This window comes from Tachyglossus aculeatus, chromosome 12, assembly GCF_015852505.1.
Source record: "Tachyglossus aculeatus isolate mTacAcu1 chromosome 12, mTacAcu1.pri, whole genome shotgun sequence".
NCBI lineage: Eukaryota > Metazoa > Chordata > Mammalia > Monotremata > Tachyglossidae > Tachyglossus > Tachyglossus aculeatus.
Genome location: NC_052077.1, coordinates 44,475,928 through 44,496,583, shown reverse-complemented (window position 1 = coordinate 44,496,583; position 20,656 = coordinate 44,475,928). Strand labels below are relative to the sequence as shown.

General features: G+C 50.8%; 2 protein-coding genes across 2 annotated transcripts in view; one reads left to right on the top strand and one right to left on the bottom strand.

The window, feature by feature from the left end:
* The first annotated feature begins 231 nt into the window (after window positions 1-231).
* MTNR1A (melatonin receptor 1A) lies at window positions 232-14,771 on the top strand. The gene is made up of 5 exons (XM_038755074.1): window positions 232-300; window positions 1,250-1,317; window positions 4,028-4,099; window positions 4,246-4,481; window positions 13,915-14,771. The coding sequence occupies exons 1-5, from the start codon at window positions 232-234 to the stop codon at window positions 14,769-14,771; spliced, it is 1,302 nt and encodes a 433-aa protein (XP_038611002.1).
* Window positions 14,772-17,196: 2,425 nt separating this feature from the next.
* The window catches only part of LOC119935654, a 43,414-nt gene continuing 39,954 nt past the window's right edge, over window positions 17,197-20,656 (bottom strand). Inside the window, exons 28-31 of the mRNA XM_038755073.1 lie at window positions 20,380-20,555; window positions 20,064-20,159; window positions 18,865-19,004; window positions 17,197-17,451 (exon numbers count right to left, since the gene is read on the bottom strand). Of these exons, the coding sequence (XP_038611001.1) occupies window positions 17,293-17,451; window positions 18,865-19,004; window positions 20,064-20,159; window positions 20,380-20,555 (571 nt within the window). The 3' untranslated portion in view covers window positions 17,197-17,292. The remainder of the gene's footprint in view (window positions 17,452-18,864; window positions 19,005-20,063; window positions 20,160-20,379; window positions 20,556-20,656) is intronic.

The window sequence follows — 20,656 nt, the reverse complement described above, 5'->3', positions numbered from 1 at the left end:
TCATTCAATCATACTTATTGAGCGCTTACTGTGTGCAGAGCACTGTACTAAGCACTTGGGAAGTACAAATTGGCAACATAGAGACAGTCCCTACCCAACAGCAGGCTCAGTCTAGAAGGGGCTCCGACAGAGACACCACCTATCCCAGTCTCTAAGCATTCCTTAGGGAGGATGGCTTAGATTGAGATGTTCGGTTTTGTCCTCCCATTAGACTGTAGGAACAGTCTGAGGATGGTCACTCCGATGACCATCATTGTCATTGTCGTCATCATCACTGTCATCTTCAACTGCCATTACTGGGCACCTAGCAATTAAGTGTTTCCTGACCGCCTGCTCTATTTAGTGATGATGATGATGATTTTGGTATTTGTTATGCGCTTACTATGTGCCAGGCACTGTACTAAGCGTTGGGGTGGATAAAAACAAATTGGGTTGGACACAGTCTCTGTCCCATTGGGGCTCAAAGCCTCAATCCCCATTTTACAGATGAGGTAACTGAGGCTCAGAAAAGTAAAGTGACTTGCCTGAGGTCACACAGCAGACCAGTGGCAGAGCCGGGATTAGAACCTATGACCTAACTCCCAGGCCCATTCTCTATCCAATAGGCCATGCTGCTTCTCCGTGACCAGCTCACTGGTCACGGCTGGGCACCCATTGTGTCTGGAACACTGTACTGAGCACCTACTGTGTCCAGAGAGCTGTACTAGTGCATAGGAAACATGAGAATAAAGGCACAGTTCATGCCCTGGTGGAGATTACAGTCTAATGGGAGGACAAAACCGAACATCTCAATCTAAGCCATCCTCCCTAAGGAATGCTTAGAGACTGGGGTAGATGGTGTCTCTATTCACACTTCTGTTCAGTCTTATTTAATAATAATATTATTATTATTGTATTTGTTAAGCACTTATTGTTTGAACAGGGAATGTGTCTACCAACTCTGTTGTATTGTACTCTCCCAAATGCTGAGCACAGTAAATGCTCAACAAATAGCATTGATTCATTTTGTGTCAAAGCGGCTTTCTAAGTGCTGGGGTAGATAGATACAAATTAATCAAGCCGGATAGTCCCTGCCCATGTGGGATTCACAGCCTAAATAGGAGGGAGTATAGATATTGACTCCCCATTGTACAGTTGAAGAAACTGAGGCACAGAGAAGTGATTTACCCAAGTCACACAGCAGCCAAGTGGTAGAGCTGGGATTAGAATCCAGGTCCTTTGACTCCCGGGGCCGTGCACCTTCCACTAGACCACGCTCTTCTATCTTCCCTGTTCCTGTTCCGGCTTCTCCCCAGATATATGGTTCGCCCAGCCATGGTAGAGTAGACTCGCAGGGGCCAGTGGCTTTAGGGCTGGCTGTCAACTGCAGCCCCCTCAAAGATGGTGTTTGTGATGGCTGAGTCAGAGCTCCAAGCCCACCTGGGTGGATGAATGGAACAGCTTCTTGTCTTTTCAGAAGTGAATCCTCTTGTGGTGGGCACCAGTGAAGGCCAGCCTGAGTGGGGCGGCTACAGCCTCAAGCTTTTTCCCTCCCAGAGGGAAGTCTCAGCATCTCTCCCGAGATCCTGTTCAACTTTGATCCCTCACTTGACAACCTGTGACTGACAAGCAGCACTACAAGCTACTCATCAACAGCTACTCGAGAACAGCATGGCTGGGAGCCCCTGCACAGCTCAAGAATCCCGTCTAGCCAGTTGTGGGGAATGTGGTCCTCTTGGCATTCTCCTCATACAGCTTATACGGTCCTCAGTTCTAAAACCTCCCATCCTCCCATTTGCCTGCTGTGTGACTCTGGGCAAGTCACTTAAACTTCTTTGGTCCTTAGTTTCCTCATCCTCATTTCCTCATAAAGTGGAAATTAAACCCGTTCCCCCCCTCTCTTAGACTGTGAATACGAAGTGGGGCAGGGATGGTGTCTGATTTGATTGTACCCTATCTATCCCGACCCTGGGACTTACTGTTTCACAAATTCCCAATTGTGATAGGGCTCTACCGATCGTGAGCGCAGGTGATGGTGCTGACAAGCGCACTGAAAGTAATGCTGATGACACTGGAGAAGGTAAAATTACTGTGGTAGTCGTTAAATACTTATTATGTGCCAAGCACTGCAGCGTGGCTCAGTGGAAAGAGCACGGGCTTTGGAGTCAGAGGTCAGGGGTTCAAATCCCGGCTCCTCCAATTGTCAACTGTGTGACTTTGGGCAAGTCACTTAACTTCTCTGGGCCTCAGTTCCCTCATCTGTAAAATGAGGATTAAGACTGTGAGCCCCCCGTGGGACAACCTCATCTCCTTGTAATCTCCCCAACGCATAGTACAGTGCTTTGCACATAGTAAGCGCTTAATGGCATAGTAATGCCATCATCATTATTATTATTCTCTGTGCCTCAGCTACCTCATCTGTAAATAGGGATGAAGACTGTGAGCCCCGCGTGGGACAATCTGATCACCTTGTATCCTCCCCAGCGCTTAGAACAGTGCTCTGCACATAGTAAGCACTTAACAAATGCCATCATCATTATTATTAATAATAATAACCACATAATCAGATTGGATGTAGTCAATCAAGACATTAAAATGAATTTCGGATAAACCCCCTGGAGGAAGCGGAGGGTCGGGGTTGGGGGGGGGGGGGGATATCCTTGTCTGGTTTCCCTTAGGGATTCCCCCCCACCCCCGGAGCTCGGGGTTAATCTGCAATCGGATCATTCTCCCTTCCCCAAGGGAGCTTCCCCTGGCCTCCACCCAGCTACCGGAGTCAATCCGGAGGTTTAGTCCCAGGCTACTGTTAGCCACCCCTCCCCGTGTTCACAGTTGATGAATGAACGCTCCGGCATCGCCCTTGCCCCCTTCCCCCTCCCTCCCCTCCCACATTCATTCATTCATTCATTCAATCGTATTTATTGAGCGCTTACTGTGTGCAGAGCACTGTACTAAGCGTTTGGAAAGTACAAGTCGGCAACATATACAGACAGTCCCTACCCAACAACGGGCTCACAGTCTAGAAGGGGGAGACAGACAGCAAAACAGAACAGAAAGTAGACTGTGAGTCCGTTGTTGGGTAGGGACCGTCTCTATACGTTGCCGACTTGTACTTCCCAAGCGCTTAGTACAGTGCTCTGCACACAGTAAACGCTCAATAAATACGATTGAATGAATGAATGAAGTAGACAGGTGAGAACTAGTAGACTACTCACGTGGGCGGCTCCGACCACGGCCCCAGTGCACCACCCCACCCCAGACTCACACACTCCATAGAAGCAGCATGGCCTGCCGGAAAAAGCACGGGCCTGGGAGTGAGAGGTCCTGGGTTCTAATCCCGGCTCAGCCACGTCTGCTGTGTGACCTTGGGAAAGTCACTTCACTTGTCAGTTACCTCATCTGCCATCTGTCAAATGGAGATGAAGACTGTGAGCCTCCTCTGGGACAGAGATTGTGTCCAACCTGATTGCCTTATATCTACCCCAGCGCTTAGAGCAGTGCTTGGCACGTAGTAAGCGCTTAACAAGTACTATTATTATTAATAATAATTATTATTATTATGCCCCCAACAGACACATACATACACACATGGGCCGCTCCAAACACACTCCCATGCCCCCCCACACACACATCCACACATACACGCAGCGTGGTTCAGTGAAAAGAGCACGGACTTTGGAGTCAGAGGTCATGGGTTCAAATCCCGGCTCTGCCAACTGTCAACTGTGTGACTTTGGGCAAGTCACTTAACTTCTCTGTGCCTCAGGTACCTCATCTGTAAAATGGGGATAATAATAATAATAATGATGGCATTTATTAAGCGCTTACTATGCGCAAAGCACTGTTCTAAGCTTAGGCCTGTGAGCCCCCCGCGGGACAACCTGATCACCTTGTAACCTCCCCAGCACTTAGAGCAGTGCTTTGCACATAGTAAGCCCTTAATAAATGCCATTATTACTATTAGTATTATTCACGCGTGAGTGGCTTCGGCCACGCCCCTTGCCCCCAACGGGGACACGGACACGCACGTGGGCCGCTCCGGGGTCAGCGTGAACGCACCGCAGCAGGTGGGAGTGGGCGGTCCCCCCGAAAGCTCCAGCCCCCCCGTGGAAGCGGCCAAGTGGGGGAAGAAGAGGAGGATGGGGGAGGAGCAGCAGCTGCAGGGGAAGGGGCGCTATAAAAGGGGGGGGGGGGGAAGCCGGTAGAGAAAACTTCTTCGGCCACGTGCAGTCCGCAGTGACCGCAATCCCTTCTCTCCCGCTCCAGGGGCACAAACCCTGCTGCGGGGGGTGACCAGCACCTCCCGAAATCGGGCTGCGGGGCTGCGAACAGGGGGATGTGGGCGAATGGCAGCGAGGGGGCAGCGGAGGGGGTCCCGGGCCGCCCCCCCTGGGTGCGTCCTGCCCTGGCGACCGTCCTGATCGTCACCATCGTGGGGGATCTGCTGGGCAACGCACTGGTCATCGTGTCCGTGGCCCGGAACAAGAAACTGAGGAACGCAGGTAGGAGCCGGGCCGAGGCTGGGGTGCGGGGGAACCGAGAGGCCGGGCAGGGGGCGGAGGGGCGTCTAGATGAATCCTCTCCCCATCCCCGGCCAGGGGAAGAGTCCAGAGGCGCTGACCAGCCCGGGCTGGGGGGTGGGACAAAGTGGGAGGTGGGGAGGCGGTGGGAGTGAGGGTCGAGCTGAGAGGAGGCACTAAAAAATAATTATGGTATTTGTTAAGCGCTTATTATATGCCAAGTACTGTTCTAAGCGCTTTATGGCACATTCTCTCCCGGTGGGTATTTGTTAAGCGCGTATTATGTGCCAAGTACTGTTCTAAACGCTTTATGGCACATTCTCCCCCGGTGGGTAGTACCTGGGCTCTAAGGAGCGGGCACTCCTTCCTCTCTCCTTCCCCCCACTCCTTGGGCTCTGGCCGCCTGCGCCCTCACCCCGGCCTCCCTCTTAGGCCAGAGCACGCCTTCCCGGGACTCGGCCTCCGGGTCCTAATAATCAATAATAATGATAGTATTTATTAAGCGCTTACTATGTGCCAAGCACTGTTCTAAGCGCTGGAGTAGATCCAAGGTAATCAGATTGTCCCTCGTGGGGCTCACAGTCTTAATCCCTATATGACAGATGAGGTAACTGAGGCACAGAGAAGTGAAGTGGCCTGCCCAAGGTTACACAGCAGACAAGTGGCAGAGACGGGATTAGAACCCACGTCCTCTGACTCCCAAGCCCGTGCTCTTTCCACTAAATCATGCCTACCTAGTACATTAGTCACAATCTGGGAGGCAGGACACTTGGGTTCTAGTCCCAGTTCCACCACTAGCCTGCTGGGTAGGCTCAGACAATTATGCTAATCGTTGTGGTATCTGTGCTTGGCACAAAATAAGCACTCGATAAATACCACTGATACGTTGTGCCCAGCGCTGGGGTAAGATGCACAACAATTAAATCGGACCCGGTCCCTAACCCACTTGGAACTCACAGTTTAAGAAGAAAGGCGAGCAGGTATTTCATCCCTATCTTACGGGTGAGGAAACTGAGGCAAAAATAAGTTAAGTGATTTTGCCCAAGGTCACAGAGCAGGCAAGTGATGGAATCAGGATAAGAACTCAGGTCTTCTGCCTCCCAGACTTAGGTTCTTTCCACTAATCCACAGTGCTTCTCACTTAAACTCTGTGAGCCTCAGTACTCTCGTCTTTAAGATGGGGATAGGAGCCCTGCTTTCCCTTACACTAACAGTGATCAATCAATTGTATTTATTGAGCGCTTACTGCGTGCGGAGCACTGTACTAAGCGCTCGAGAGAGACACATTCCCTGCCCATAGCGAGATTAAAGTCTAGAGAGAGAGATAGACATTAAAATAAATAAATAAATTGCAGATGTGTATCTAAATACTGTGGGGTTAGGAAGGGGGATGAATAAAGAGAACAAGTCAGGGCGACGCAGAAGGGAATGGAAGAAAAAGAAATGAAGACTTAGTCGGGGAAGGCCTCTTGGAGGAGATGTGCCTTCAGTAAGGCTTTGAAGGTGAGGAGAGTAATTGTCTATCTGCTATGAAGAGGGAGGGCGTTCCAGGCAAGAGGCAGGACGCAAGCGAGAGGTCGGCGGTGACACAGACGAGCTGGAGGTATATGTGATTCCCATGCGGCACCTAAAAAGCACTGAATTATTTATGTAGAGATGGATGGATGGATGGATGGATGGATATATATATATATATATATATATATATAGAGAGAGAGAGAGAGAGAGAGAGAGAGAGAGAGAGAGAGAGAGAGAGTTTCGCACTTAGAGAAGATGCTAAAACGGTGGAATTTCCCCAAGGGAGCGAGTGAGGCCGAAAAGACCAATGCGTGACCCACAGTAACGGCCACACTGAACTTTCTCCCTCTCTCTTTTGTTCTCTGTTGCTTTCTCTCTCGAAATTTATCTTTCTCCCTTGCTCTCTCTTGCTCTCTCTCTCTTTCTCTCTCTTTTGCTCTCTCTCTCCCTCCCTTCCTCTGTTGCTTTCGACATGTTTATTGCTGCTGCGCCTGGCTCTGTTTTCGCCGCTGCCACCTTGACTCTCGACTCATCCTAAGCCCATTCTGGAACATAGCCATTCTCCCGGCCGGCCTGCCAACCCTTCCCCCCGCTCCGTCCCTACTGTAACTCCAGCTGGTTCGCCCCTGCCTATGCGCCAGCCCCCCGTTTCCAGAGAGCCCCTGGGCAAACCCGGCCCGGGAGAGCCGTGAGCACGAGTGGACTATAAAATAAATAAAAACTATTTATTTTATTTTGTTAATATGTTTTGTTTTGTTCTCTGTCTCCCCCTTCTAATAATAATAATAATAATGACATTTATTGAGCGCTTACTATATGCAGAGCACTGTTCTAAGCGCTGTTCTAGACTGTGAACCCACTGTTGTGTAGGGACCGTCTCTATATGTTGCCAACTTGTACTTCCCAAGCGCTTAGTACAGTGCTCTGCACACAGTAAGCTCTCAATAAATACGATTGATTGATTGATTGATTGATTGATTGATTGACTGCAGACACTGGACCGCGGACACGCTGCCCCGGGCCAGGATATTTCCAGGTCAGGTCCGAGCCCCATTTCTTTTAAACGCTCGCTCCGGGGCTCCGGGACTCCGGGGTCCCGCCGCCCCCCGAATGGAGAGGAGAAGGAGAAAGCTTGGCGCTTCCGAAGCCCAGTCTGGCAGAGACCCTTTTCCCAGTGCGCACTCGGCCGTGGGCCCGAATGATTCATTCATTCAATCGTATTTATTGAGCGCTTACTGTGAGCAGAGCACTGTACTAAGTGCTTGGGAAGTACAAGTCGACAACATATAGAGACGGTCCCTACCCAACAACGGGCTCACAGTCTAGGAGGGGGAGATAGACAACAAAACAAAATAAACTAACAAAATAAAATAAATAGAATAGTAAATATGTACAAGTAAAATAAATAGAGTAATAAATATGTACAAACATATATACAGGTGCTGTGGGGAGGGGAAGGAGGTAAGGCGGGGGGGATGAGGGGGGGAGGAGGGGAAGAGGAAGGAGGGGGCTCAGTCCCCTGAATGATGCGACCCCCTCCCCGGATTCCTCCCACCTGCAGAAGCCACAGTAGAAGCGTGGTTTACAGGAAAGAGCACGGACTTGGGAGTCGGAGGTCGTGGGTTCTAATTTCGGCTCCTCCACTTGTCATTTGTGTGACTTTGGGCAAGTCACTTAACTTCTCTGTGCCTCAGTTACCTCATCTGTCAAATGGGGATTAAGATTGTGAGACCCACGTGGGACAACCTGATTACCTTGTATCTACCCCAGCGTTTAGAACAGTGTTTGATGCTTAACAAACACCATCATCATTATTGTTATTACTAATATTATTATTATTATAAGCCGCAGCAGAACCGGCAGGCCCGGCGGGAGGATCGGGCCCGTCTTCTGGAGGGAGGACGGGAATTGGCGTAATGGAGAGACCATGGGCCTAAGAGTCAGAAAGTCATGAGTTCTAATTCCGACTCTCCCACTTGTTTGCTGTGTGACCTTAGGCAAGTCGCTTCACTTCTACCTGCCTCAATGACCGCATCTGTAAAATGGGGATTGAGACTGTGAGCCCCACGTGGGACAAGGACTGTGTCCAACCTAATTTGTTTATATCCACGTAGCGCTTAGTACAGTGCCTGGAACATACTAAACGCTTAACAAATACCATAATCTTGCAGGGAAGCAGCGTGGTTTAGATCACAGGCTTGGGACTCAAAGGACGTGATTTCTAATCCCGGCTCTGCCACTTGTCTGCTGTGTGACCTTGGGCAAGCCACTTAACTTCTCTGTGCCTCAGTTCCCTCATCTGTAAAATGGGGATTAAGACTGTGAGCCCCACGTGGGACAACCTGATCACCTTGTATCCCCCCCCCCAGCGCTTAGAACAGTGCTTGGCACATAGTAAGCGCTTAAACAAATACCATAATTATTATTGGTATGATTATTTCCAAACTAAAGCGAACCGGGGCGCTGGGCGGGGGCGACGGACGCTAGCATCCCCAGGGGTGGAGCGGTCTGTGCGGACACGCGTGGAAAAAGTCAGGAAGAGCCTCTTCCCGAAACGTGGCAACAACATTGCGACGCCAAGTATTCTAGACTGTGAGCCCACTGTTGGGTAGGGACCGTCTCTATATGTTGCCAACTTGTACTTCCCAAGCGCTTAGTACAGTGCTCTGCACACAGTAAGCGCTCAATAAATACGATTGATTGATTGATTGATTGGAATGAGAGACCCTGGACAAAGCCCGGGTCCAGGGACTCTGCACCGCAATGGCCGAGTTGTCTGGGAGGGCGGTTTTGGGGGGCAGGATGGGGCGGGACGGTGGGGAGAGGGTGGACAGCCGCGTGAGGGGAAATAGGATCCGCGTACGGGGCTGTCGCTCGCGGACGAAGCGCGTGTCAGCGATGGCCCCGAGGGGCCGGTCAGGCGTCAACAACGTCTCAGTTTACCCTGAGCTCCGGCCGCGAGGATTAGCCCTAAGCCGGACCCCGGCCAGGGAGAGGGACTCATTCATTCATTCAATTCAATTGTATTTATTGAGCGCTTACTGTGCGCAGAGCACTGTACTAAGCGCTTGGGAAAGTACAATAAAGAGAGACAATTCCTGCCTTCAACGGGCTCACTAGATACATACATATAGGCATAAGTGTTGTTGGGCGGAAAGGAGGAGAAGATCAAAGGGGGTGAAGCGGAAGGGAGTGGGAGCTGAGGAAAAGGGGGGCTTAGTCTGGGAAGGCCTCTCGGAGGAGGTGCGCCTTCAGTAGGGCTTTGAAGGGGGGAAGAGTGGCTGTTTGGCAGATTTGAGGAGGGAGGGCGTTCCAGGCCAGAGGTAGGACGTGGGCCATGGGTCGACGGCGAGATAGGAGAGATGGAGGCCCAGTGAGAAGCTTAGCGGCACCAGGGTAGCAGAGTGCGTGGGCTGGAATGTAGAAGGAGAGAATGGAGGTGAGGTTGGAGCTTTAAAAGCCAATAGTGAGGCTGTTGATCCGCTCCTGCCAGGCGCAGTGGGCGGAGAGGGGGTTTGGACGAACGTGGCTAGGAGAAGCCTCTGGCCAATAGGGCCCACGTCAAGATGGACCCCAATCAATCCGTCAGTCAACCAGAGTGCTGGGGTCTCCTGAGCGCGTGGGAGAGTCTGGCAGAAGCCAGACACACCTTTCCTTCCCTCGAGAAGCTCACCCGTAATAATAATAATAATAATGATTATGGTATTTGTTAAGGACTTACTATATGCCAGGCACTGTACTAAGCGCTGGGATGGATATAAGCAACTCAGATTGGACACAGTCCCTGTCCCATGTGGGGCTCACAGACTCAATCCCCATTTTGCAGATGAGGGAATTGAGGCCCAGAGAAGTGAAGTGACTTGCCCAAAATCACACAGCAGACACACCCTTCCTGGCTCCGCCAATTGTCAGCTGTGTGACTTTGGGCAAGTCTCTTAACTTCTCTGGGCCTCAGTTACCTCATCTGTAAAAATGGGGATTAAGACTGTGAGCCCCCCGAGGGACAACCTGATCACCTTGTAACCTCTCCAGCATTTAGAACAGTGCTTTGCACATAGTACACGCTTAATAAATGCTATTATTATTATTATTATGGTATTTGTTAAGCTCTTACTATGTGCCAAGCACTGTTCTAAGATTCTACCCTCTCCATCCCTGACTCTCCCCAGTAACGCGGCCAGGACCCCTTAACCATGGGTCTAACTTCTCACCCTCTGCGCCCTGCCGGGTGAGAAGTGTTTTCCTCTGAGTTTCTGGTTCGTGACCTCTTTCGGCTCCCTCTCTCTGCTCCGGGGGGCGGGGGGGGGAGCCACGTCTTTAATCTCCTGAGAGATTAAATGTACTCGGACAAGCCTCCTTATCTAATTTCTTATCCAGGCTGGTTCTCGGGCTTCAGAATGAGCCAGATTAAAGTAACATTTACCGGCCTGGGAATCAAAAGGTCATGGGTTCTAAACCCGGATCCACCACTCGACTGCTGTGTGGCCTTGGGCAGGCCACTTCACTTTTCTGTGCCTCAGTTACCTCATAAGGGGGATTAAAACTGTGAGCCCCATGCACGACAGGGACTGTGTCCAACCCGATTTCCTTTATTCATTCATTCATTCATTCATTCAATAGTATTTATTGAGTGCTTACTGTGTACAGAGCACTGTGCTAAGCGCTTGGGAAGTACAAGTTGGCAACATATAGAGACGGTCCCTACCCAACAACAGGCCCACAGTCTAGAAGGGGGAGACGGACAACAAAACAAAACATGTGGACAGGTGTCAAGTTGTCAGAACAAATAGAATTTACGCTAAATGCACATCATTAAGAAAATAAATAGAATAGTAAATATGTACAAGTAAAATAAATAGAGTAATAAATCTGTACAAACATCTATAAAGGTGCTGTGGGGAGGGGAAGGGGTTAGTACAGTGCCTGGATCATAGTAAGCGCTTAACAAATACCACAGTTCATTCTTTCATTCATTCATTCATTCATTCGTATTTATTGAGCACTTACTGTGTGCAGAGCACTGTACTAAGCGCTTGGGAAGTACAAGTCGGCAACATATAGAGACGGTCCCTACCTAAAAACGAGCTCACAGTCTAGAAGGGGGAGACAGACAACAAAACATGTAGACAGGGGTCAAAATCGACAGAATAAATAGAATTGTAGCTATATAATAATAATAACGATGGCATTTAATAAGCGCTTACCATATGCAAAGCACTGTTCTAAGCGCTGGGGAGGTTACAAGGGGATCAGGTTGTCCCACGGGGGGTTCAGAGTCTTCATCCCCATCTCACAGGTGAGGGAACTGAGGCCCAGAGAAGTGGCTGACCCAAAGTCACACAGCTGACAACAGGTGGAGTCGGGATTTGAACCCAGGACCTCCGACTCCAAAGCCCGGGCTTTTTCCACTGAGCCACGCTGCTTCTCTGAACATCACTATATGCACATCATTAACAAAATAAATATGTACACGTAAAATAAACAGTTATTATTATTATTATTATTATTATTATTATTATACAGTACCACTCAGGCTGGGGTGGTGTAGACAGTACGTCGCGGGGCAGGAAGATGGTGACCGAGGGCTCTATCTCCATCCCGGGACCGGGGACGTCGAAGACCTCTGGTTGCACACAGATCCTGAGATTCCCTGGACTAGACCCCCTCCTCCCTGGGGCCGTGACCCCCACAGACCGAAACCGATTCCAGTACCAATCTCTTAGGCCATTGTTGAAAGGAGAAATTCAAACACCAATCACTGGTATTCATTGAGCGCTCACTGCATGCAGAGCAATCAATCAATCAGTGGTAATAATAATAATAATAATAATAATGATAATAATAATAATGGTATTTGTTAAGCGCTTACTCTGTGTGAAGCAGTGTTCTAAGCGCTGGGGGGGATACAAGGTGATCAGGTTGTCCCAGGTGGGGCTCATAGTCTTACTCCCCATTTTACAGATGAGGTAACTGAGGAACAGAGAAGTTAAGTGACTTGCCCAAAGTCACACAGCTGACAAGTGGCAGAGCCGGAATTAGAACCGATGACCTCTGACTCCCAAGCCCGTGCTCTTTCCACTGAGCCACGCTGGTATTTACTGAGTGTTTACTGCGTGCTGAGCAATTAATCAATGGTATTTTTTGAGAGCACTGTACTAAACGCTTGGGAGTGTACAAGAGAGAAGACGTGATTCCTGCCCTCTAGGATTTTGTAATCTGGTGGGGGTTAGAAGAACAGTAATAATAATAATAATAACTGCTATTTGGTTAGTACTTACAATGCGTAATGAGAAGCAGCGTGGCTTAGTGGAAAGAACACGGGTTTAGGAGTCAGAGGTCATGGGTTCAAATCCGCCACTTGTCAGCTGTGTGACTTTGGGCAAGTCACTTCACTTCTCTGTGCCTCAGTTCCCTTATCTGTAAAATGGGGATTAAGACTGTGAGCCCCATGTGGGACAACCAGATCACCTTGTATCCTCCCCAGCACTTAGAACAGTGCTTTGTTCATAGTAAGCGCTTAACAAATGCTAACATTATTATTGTGCCACTTGTCTGCTGTGCGACCTTGGGCAAGTCACTTAGCTTCTCTGTGCCTCCGTTACCTCATCTGTAAAATGGGGATTAATCAATCAATCAATCAATCAATCAATCGTATTTATTGAGCGCTTACTATGTGCAGAGCACTGTACTAAGCGCTTGGGAAGTACAAATTGGCATCACATAGAGACAGTCCCTACCCAACAGTGGGCTCACAGTCTAAAAGGGGGAGACAGAGAACAGAACCAAACATACCAACAAAATAAAATAAGTAGGATAGAAATGTACAAGTAAAATAAATAAATAAATAAATAAATAAATAAATAAATAGAGTAATAAATAAATAAATAAATAAATAAATAAATAGAGTAATAAATATGTACAACCATATATACATATATACAGGTGCTGTGGGGAAGGGAAGGAGGTAAGACGGGGGGATGGAGAGGGGGACGAGGGGGAGAGGAAAGAAGGGGCTCAGTCTGGGAAGGCCTCCTGGAGGAGGTGAGCTCTCAGCAGGGCCTTGAAGGGAGGAAGAGAGCTAGCTTGGCGGATGGGCAGAGGGAGGGCATTCCAGGCCCGGGGGATGACGTGGGCCGGGGGTCGATGGCGGGACAGGCGAGAGCGAGGTACAGTGAGGAGATTAGTGGTGGAGGAGCGGAGGGTGCGGGCTGGGCAGTAGAAGGAGAGAAGGGAGGTGAGGTAGGAGGGGGCGAGGTGATGGACAGCCTTGAAGCCCAGGATGAGGAGTTTCTGCCTGATGCGCAGATTGATCGGTAGCCATTGGAGGTTTTTGAGGAGGGGAGTAATATGTCCAGAGCGATTAAGACTGTAAGCCCCACGTGGGACAACCTGATTAGCTTGTATCCACCCCAGCGTTTAGAACAGTGCTTGCCACGTAAGCAAGCGCTTAACGAATACCATTATTATTATTATCAAGCACTGTTCTAAGCGCTGGCGAAGATGCAAGATCATCAGGTCAGACTCAGTCCCTGACCCACACCGGGCTCACAATCTAAGTAGGAAGAAGAGCGGGTATTGAATCCCCATTTTACAGATGAGGTTACTGAGGCCCAGAGAAGCGAAGTATCTTGTCCAAGATCACACAGCAAAAAGTGGCGGGGCCGGGATTAGAACCCAGATCCTCAGGCTCCCAGGCCCGTCGTGCTCTTTCCACTAGGCCACGCTGCCCCTCCCTACCCCACCGTCTACTTCTGCCTCTTTCCCCTTCCCCTCTCCTCCGGCAAAGTATCCAGGCCCTCCAATCTCCCTCCACCCTGCGCCGCCCACCCCTACCCATCAAGTGGCCCCCGCAGAAATGGTCTCCTGCTCACCGTCCCCTCTCCCGCCTCTCCCGCAGGAAACGCGTTCGTGGTGAGCCTGGCGGTGGCGGACCTGGTGGTGGCCTTGTACCCGTATCCCCTGGTACTCAGCGCCGTCCTCCAGCGCGGCTGGAGCCTGGGCCCCTTGCACTGCCAGCTCAGCGGCTTCTTCATGGGCTTGAGCGTCGTCGGCTCCGTCTTCAACATCACCGCCATCGCCCTGAACCGCTACTGCTCCGTGTGCCACGGGCCGCGCTACCTCCGCCTCTTCAGCGGCCGCCACACCGCGGGCTACGTGGCCCTGGTCTGGCTGCTGGCCCTCCTGGCCGTGGCGCCCAACGTGACGGTGGGCTCCCTGCGCTACGACCCCCGCATCTTCTCCTGCACCTTCGCCCAGTCGGTGAGCGCGGCCTACACCGTGGCCGTGGTCTGCTTCCACTTCCTGCTGCCCATGGCCGTCGTGGCCTTCTGCTACCTGCGCATCTGGGGCCTCGTGTTGGGCCTCCAACGGCGGCGGGGTCGGCCGGTCCCCGGGCCTCGCCCCTCGCCCCAAGACCTCCGCAACTTCGTCACCATGTTCGCGGTGTTCGTGCTCTTCGCCCTGTGTTGGGCCCCGCTGAACTTCATCGGCCTGGCGGTGGCCGCCGCCCCCCGCCGGACGCTGCCCCGGCTCCCGGACTGGCTGTTCGTGGTCAGCTACTACCTGGCCTATTTCAACAGCTGCCTCAACGCCGTCGTCTACGGGCTCCTCAACCGCCAATTCCGCCGAGAGTACTGGAACCTCGCCTTGGGCCTCTGCCCCGCCGTGGACCACCAACCCCGCAGGCCCGGAGCCCAGGGCGAGACTCTCCCACGCGCCTCCCACGGTGACCGAGTCCGGGTGGAGTCGGTGTGACCCGTGGCGGGGGGACTCGGTGCGGCCCGAGGGAGATAAGGCGGTCCTACTGTGAGGGAGAGGCCTAGGCGGGCCAAAGGGTGGTGGGCTGCCCCCCTCTGAGCTGAAGCATCGCCCACCCCGTAAGAAGCAGCGTGTCTTCATCATCATCATCATCATCATCATCAATCGTATTTATTGAGCGCTTACTGTGTGCAGAGCACTGTACTAAGCGCTTGGGAAGTACAAGTTGGCAACATATAGAGACAGTCCCTACCCAACAGTGGGCTCACAGTCTAAAAGGGGGAGACAGAGAAGAAAGAGCCCGGTCTTGGGAGTCAGAGGACGTGGGTTCTAATCCCGGCTCTGCCACTTGTCAGCTGTCAGACCTTGGACAACTTCTCTGTGCCTCAGCTCATCTGGAAAATGCGGATTAATGATAATGGTGATGGCATTTGTTAAGCGCTTACTATGTGCGAAGCACTGTTCTAAACGCTGGGGAGGCTACAAGGTGATCAGTGTTGTCCCACGTGGGGCTCACGGTCTTATTCCCCGTTTTACAGATGACGTAACTGAGGCCCAGAGAAGTGAAGTGACTTGCCCAAAGTCACACAGCTGACAATCGGCGGAGCCGGGATTTGAACCCATGACCTCTGACTCCCAAGCCCGGGCTCTTTCCACTGAGCCACGCTGCTTCTCAAAGATTGATTAGGATTGTGAACCCCACGTGGGACAACCTGATGACCTTGTATCTACCCCAGCGCTTAGAACAGTGCTTAGTACTGTGCTCTGCCCACAGTAAGCACTCAATAAATACGATTGAATGAATGAACACTGCGTGGCACATAGGAAGCGCTTAACAAATACTGTAATTATTATTAAGGGAGCACTACCTTCCTGTTTTGTCCTTTATGCGAAGAGAGACTAGAAGACAGAGAGGGCCAGAGACCCAGATCTCCCTGAAAATCACCAAACTGTTGGGAGCATGCGGGTGCTGGGCCCACCCATTTAATTAATCTTAGAAATGTTATCCCACCCACCGGGTTCCTCGGTGTCAGCGTGCTCCGCGCTGCCTCCCACTCTTAAACCACGGGCCTCCCCAGCGGCGCCAACACTTTGACAATAGTACTTATTTAACCCCATAACAAGATATCTATTACGACTTGCTAGGTACCAAGCACTATGTTAAGTGCTGGTCTAGATACAGGATAATCAAATCGGACACAGTCCCTCTCCCACAGGGAGACGGAGAACACGGACTCGTGGCTCAGTGGAAAGAGCCCGTGCTTTGGAGTCAGAGTTCACGGTTTCAAATCCCGGCCGATTGTCAGCTGTGTGACTTTGTGCAAGTCACTTCACTTCTCTGTGCTTCAGTTACCTCATCTGTAAAATGGGATTAAGACTGTGAGCTCCCTGTGGGGCAGCCTGATCACCTTGTAACCTCCCCAGCATTTAGAACGGTGCTTTGCACATAGGAAGCACTTAATAAATGCTATTATTATTATTACTATTATTATTATTCCCTCCTTTAAAGCCTTACTGACAACAAATCTCCAGGAGGCTTTCCGAAACTAAGCCCCACTTTTCCTCATCTCCCACTCCCTTCTGTGTCACCCTGACTCGCTCCCTTTGCTCTTCCCCCCTCCCTGCCCCACAGCATTTATGTATATGTTTGTAATTTTATTTATTTATATTGATGCCTGCCCCCCACCCTTTCTAGACTGTGAGCTCGTTGTGGACAGGAGGTTATCTCTCTTTATTGCTGTATTGTACTTTTCCAAGCGCTTAGTACAGTGCTCTGCACATAGTAAGCGTTCAATAAATACGATTGAATGAATGACCCCATTTTACAGATGAGGAAGATGAGGTCCAGAGAGGTGAAGCGGCTTGACCCAGAGCAACCCAACAGGTCAGTGGCAGAACCCGGACTAGAAGTGACCAACCCTAGCCCCGAGCTCTTTCCACTAGACCACATTCTCATCATTTTCATCGACTGAGAACCGCCTAGGGGAAGGGATGTATGAGATATAATAATGATGGCATTTATTAAGCGCTTACTATGTGCAAAGCACTGTTCTAAGCGCTGGGGAGGTTACAAGGTGATCGGGTTGTCCCACGGGGGGCTCATTGTCTTAATCCTCATTTTACAGACGATGGAACTGAGGCACAGAGAAGTGAAGTGACTTGCCCAAAGTCACACAGCTGACAATTGGCGGAGCCGGGATTTGAACCCATGAACTCTGACTCCAAAGTCCGTGCTCTTTCCACTGAGCCACACTGCTTCTCCAAATGTATATGTAATGGATATGGATATGGATATGGATTATTTCAACTGACGGAATAAGTCGAGCGAACAGGCTCCGTTGTCCAGAGAAGGGGATGAGGGCAGGTTTATTCCAGAGCTCCCTCCCTCCCGTTCCCCCCTGCCCCTCCAGGGTCCCGGGGCTGTGGAGTGGAGGGGTTTCTTTGGCTCGCCAGGGATTTAGAGGAGGTCCGGGCCGGGCCAGTCCACGTGGTCGAGGCCCCCCCTGGCTCTCTCCGTTCAGGCCTGCGTGCTCTCCAGGATCCAGTTGTAGAACCTGGACACTCGGGCATACACCCCGGGCCGGGTCCTGCGGCCGCAGCCTTCTCCCCAGCTGGTGACGCCCACCAAGTACCAGACTCCGTGGTCCTCGCACGCCAGGGGTCCCCCGGAGTCTCCCTACGGGAAAAAGTCGAGGGGACAGAGAGTTCAAAGAAAAACTTCTCCCACGCCCTTCTAGGTCACTTGGATTGCACCCTTTATTTACTCCTCCCTTAGCCCACAGCACTTAGGTTCATATCTGTCAATTATTTATTTATAATAATGCCTGTATCCCTCTCTAGACTGTAAGCTCCTTGTGAACAGGGAACGTGTCTACCAACTCTGTTATGTTGGATTTTTCCAAATACTTAGTATAGTGCTCTGCACACAGTAAGCGCTCAATAAATACAATTGATTGATTGATTTAGCGAATGCTAAGCCTAATGTAAAATCCCTTCAAAGGGAAGACAGCATCCAGGATCACCTTGCCGTTTCAATCGCTGTAGTCATTTATTAAACGTCGACTCAATAATAATAACAATAATAATAATGGTATTTGTTAAGCTCTTATGATGTGCCAATCATTGTTCTAAGCATTGGGGTAGATACAAGGTTATCAGGCTATCCCACGTGGGTCTCACAGTCTTAATCCCCATTTTACAGATGAGGTAACTGAGGCACAGAGAAGTTAAGTGACTTGCCCAAAGTCACACAGCTGACACGTGGCAGAGCGGGATTAGAACCCACATCCTCTGACTCCCAAGCCCATGCTCTTTTCAGTAAGCCACACTGCTTTCTCAACCCACCCCATTACAGTGTAAACTCTTGGAGGGCAAGGAACCTAGATCCTGCTTCGGCTGTGCTCTCCCCAGAGCTCAGTAATAATAACAATAATTATGGTATTTGTTAAGTGCTTACTATGTGCCAAGCACTGTTCTAAGCGCTGGGGTAGATCCAAAGTAATCTGGTTGCCCACGTGAGGCTCACAGTCTTAATCCCCATTTTCCAGATGAGGTAACTGAGACACAGATAAATTAAGTGGCTTGCCCAAGGTCACACAGCAGACAAGTGGCAGAGCTGGTGCCCTGCACACATAGTTGGCACTGTTTGACTGACTGTTTGATTGGGGAAATGGGTACCATGGGTGACAGGTCTTCTCAGTGCTGCTCAGCCTCATATGGGCCTCTTCGCTGGTAAGGGCTGATTGAATTAGGCCCGCTGGTTGGTAGACTGCTGGTGGACTTTGGGCAGAAAGCAGCTCTCCAAGAAGGCCGTGTGGCCCAGTGGAGAGACCACAGTATTGGAAGGGTTTTATCCTGGGTAACCTCAGGCATGTCACATAACCTCTCTGGGCATCTCTGGCCTCCTCTGCAAAATGGAGACAAGATCCCTGGCCTCCCTGGAGTTCTTAGACTGCGAACCCCGTGTGGGACAGGGCGTATGTCCGATCTGATTGTATTGAATCTTCTCCAGCCCACAATACTAGCTGAATCAAACCTGCTTTTTAAGAAACGTTTCCCGTGCTTCTTCGAGCTGACTTGGCGGTGTTACCTGGCAAGCGTCTCTGCCCCCTTCTTCAGAGCCGGCACAGACCATATGGTCTGTTATTCTGTGCGGATTGTACCAAGCCTGGCACTTCTCATTGTCCACAAGCGGAACAGAAACCTTCTGGAGTGTGTTCTGAATCTCACCTGCCAACGACACAGCCAGAATTCTGCCTGCCAACGTGACCTGCTCAAACTTACAACCAGGAAAACACTCTGGAAAAGTTCTGGGAAATAAACTAGAATTTCCCACTTCATCATCATCATCGCCTTCACCTACCACCCATCCTGCTGCCACCTGCAGTACTGGTGTTGGTGGAAACATGTTTCTGTCCTTGTTTATCTGTTTTTCCATTCTCTCCCTCCCCATTAGACTGTAAGCTCCCTGAAGATGGGGCGGGGGAGTGTGTCTTGTCTTTTCCTCCTTGGGCTCTTTCAAGACTTTAGTGCAACATTCAGCACATAGTCAGTGCTCCTTATTTGGATGGATGGGTGGATGGGTAGATGGTTGGTAGTATGGGTGGATGGATGGAAATAGGAGGGAATGTCACTGTTTATTGTATTGTACTACAGTGTTCCCTGCACACAGTCAGTGCCCAATAAAACGACTGAATGAATGAATGAACAAATACGATTGAATGAATGAATGAACAAATACGATTGAATGAATGAATGAACAAATACGATTGAATGAATGAATGAGTGTGTGGATGGGTGGATGGATCCTGGCATCACCAGCATGGTTGGATGTGAAGAAGCCAGACAGCTCTGAGCACTCTTCAGAAGCTTCCCGTCACCTCGAGCATCAAACACCTGAGTACTCTTGGGTGCCCGGACGTTTGAGGGATAGTGGAAAGTCCTGGGACAACTCTTCCCACTATCCTGTCCTTGAGGCTGATATCCTACCCCCAGGGCTGTGCAGGACACAGGGGTGGCTGGCAATGGGTCTCCTCAAGCAGCTCAAACACTAGCTTCCCTTCGGAACTGGAGACGGAATCCCCTCTGCCTAGCATGCAAATGTGGACCAGGAATGTGGTTTCTGAGCAAACAATAGTAGGTATTGAGTGCCTATTGAGGACAGAACCCTGTACTGAGCGCTTGGAAGAATACAATAGAATTAGAAGACATAATCCCTTCTCTGAAGAAGCTGACAATCTGGTCGCCCCCGCTCTCGTACTGCAGGCTGGAGCAGGTAACCTCCCTTACCGTCCTCTCTGCCGTATCCCCATCCAGTCACCCAGCAGTTGCTGAAAGCCAAGGTGGGATCTCCCTCCGGTGGCAGGCAGATGGGTCGCTGGAAATCTAGGTTGTCGAGGGCGGAGAAAATGACTAATGGGAGTGCTCCTAAATCCTCAACCCCTCTTCTGCCTCCCGCCTGTCCCCTGTCCAGCCCCAGCCCATCTATACCTGGTCTCCTGCCCACTCCCTGTCCATCACCTGTCCGTCTCCAGATCCCCCTCCTCATCCCCTTTCCAGAGCCTCTCCCGCCCCTGCCCGACCCATTCCCAGCCCACCCACCTACCGGTGAAGCTGAGGGGCCCCGCGAGCTTCAGCAGGGCGATGTCAAACCCAAATTCTTCGGTCTGGTACTGGCTGTGAACGATGGCCTTCTGAACTCGGGAGAACGGGGTGTCCTGGCCAATCTCGGACTGGTTCAAGACGCCCGCATAAACCCACAGCTCCTCTGGGGTCTCCACTCTGAGGAAGAGCAGATGGGAGAGGCCAGAAGGAGCGGTCTTTCCCCATCCGTCCAGCTGGGGCCACAGGCCATCTCTGTTCCCCCTGCCCACCCCTGTTTC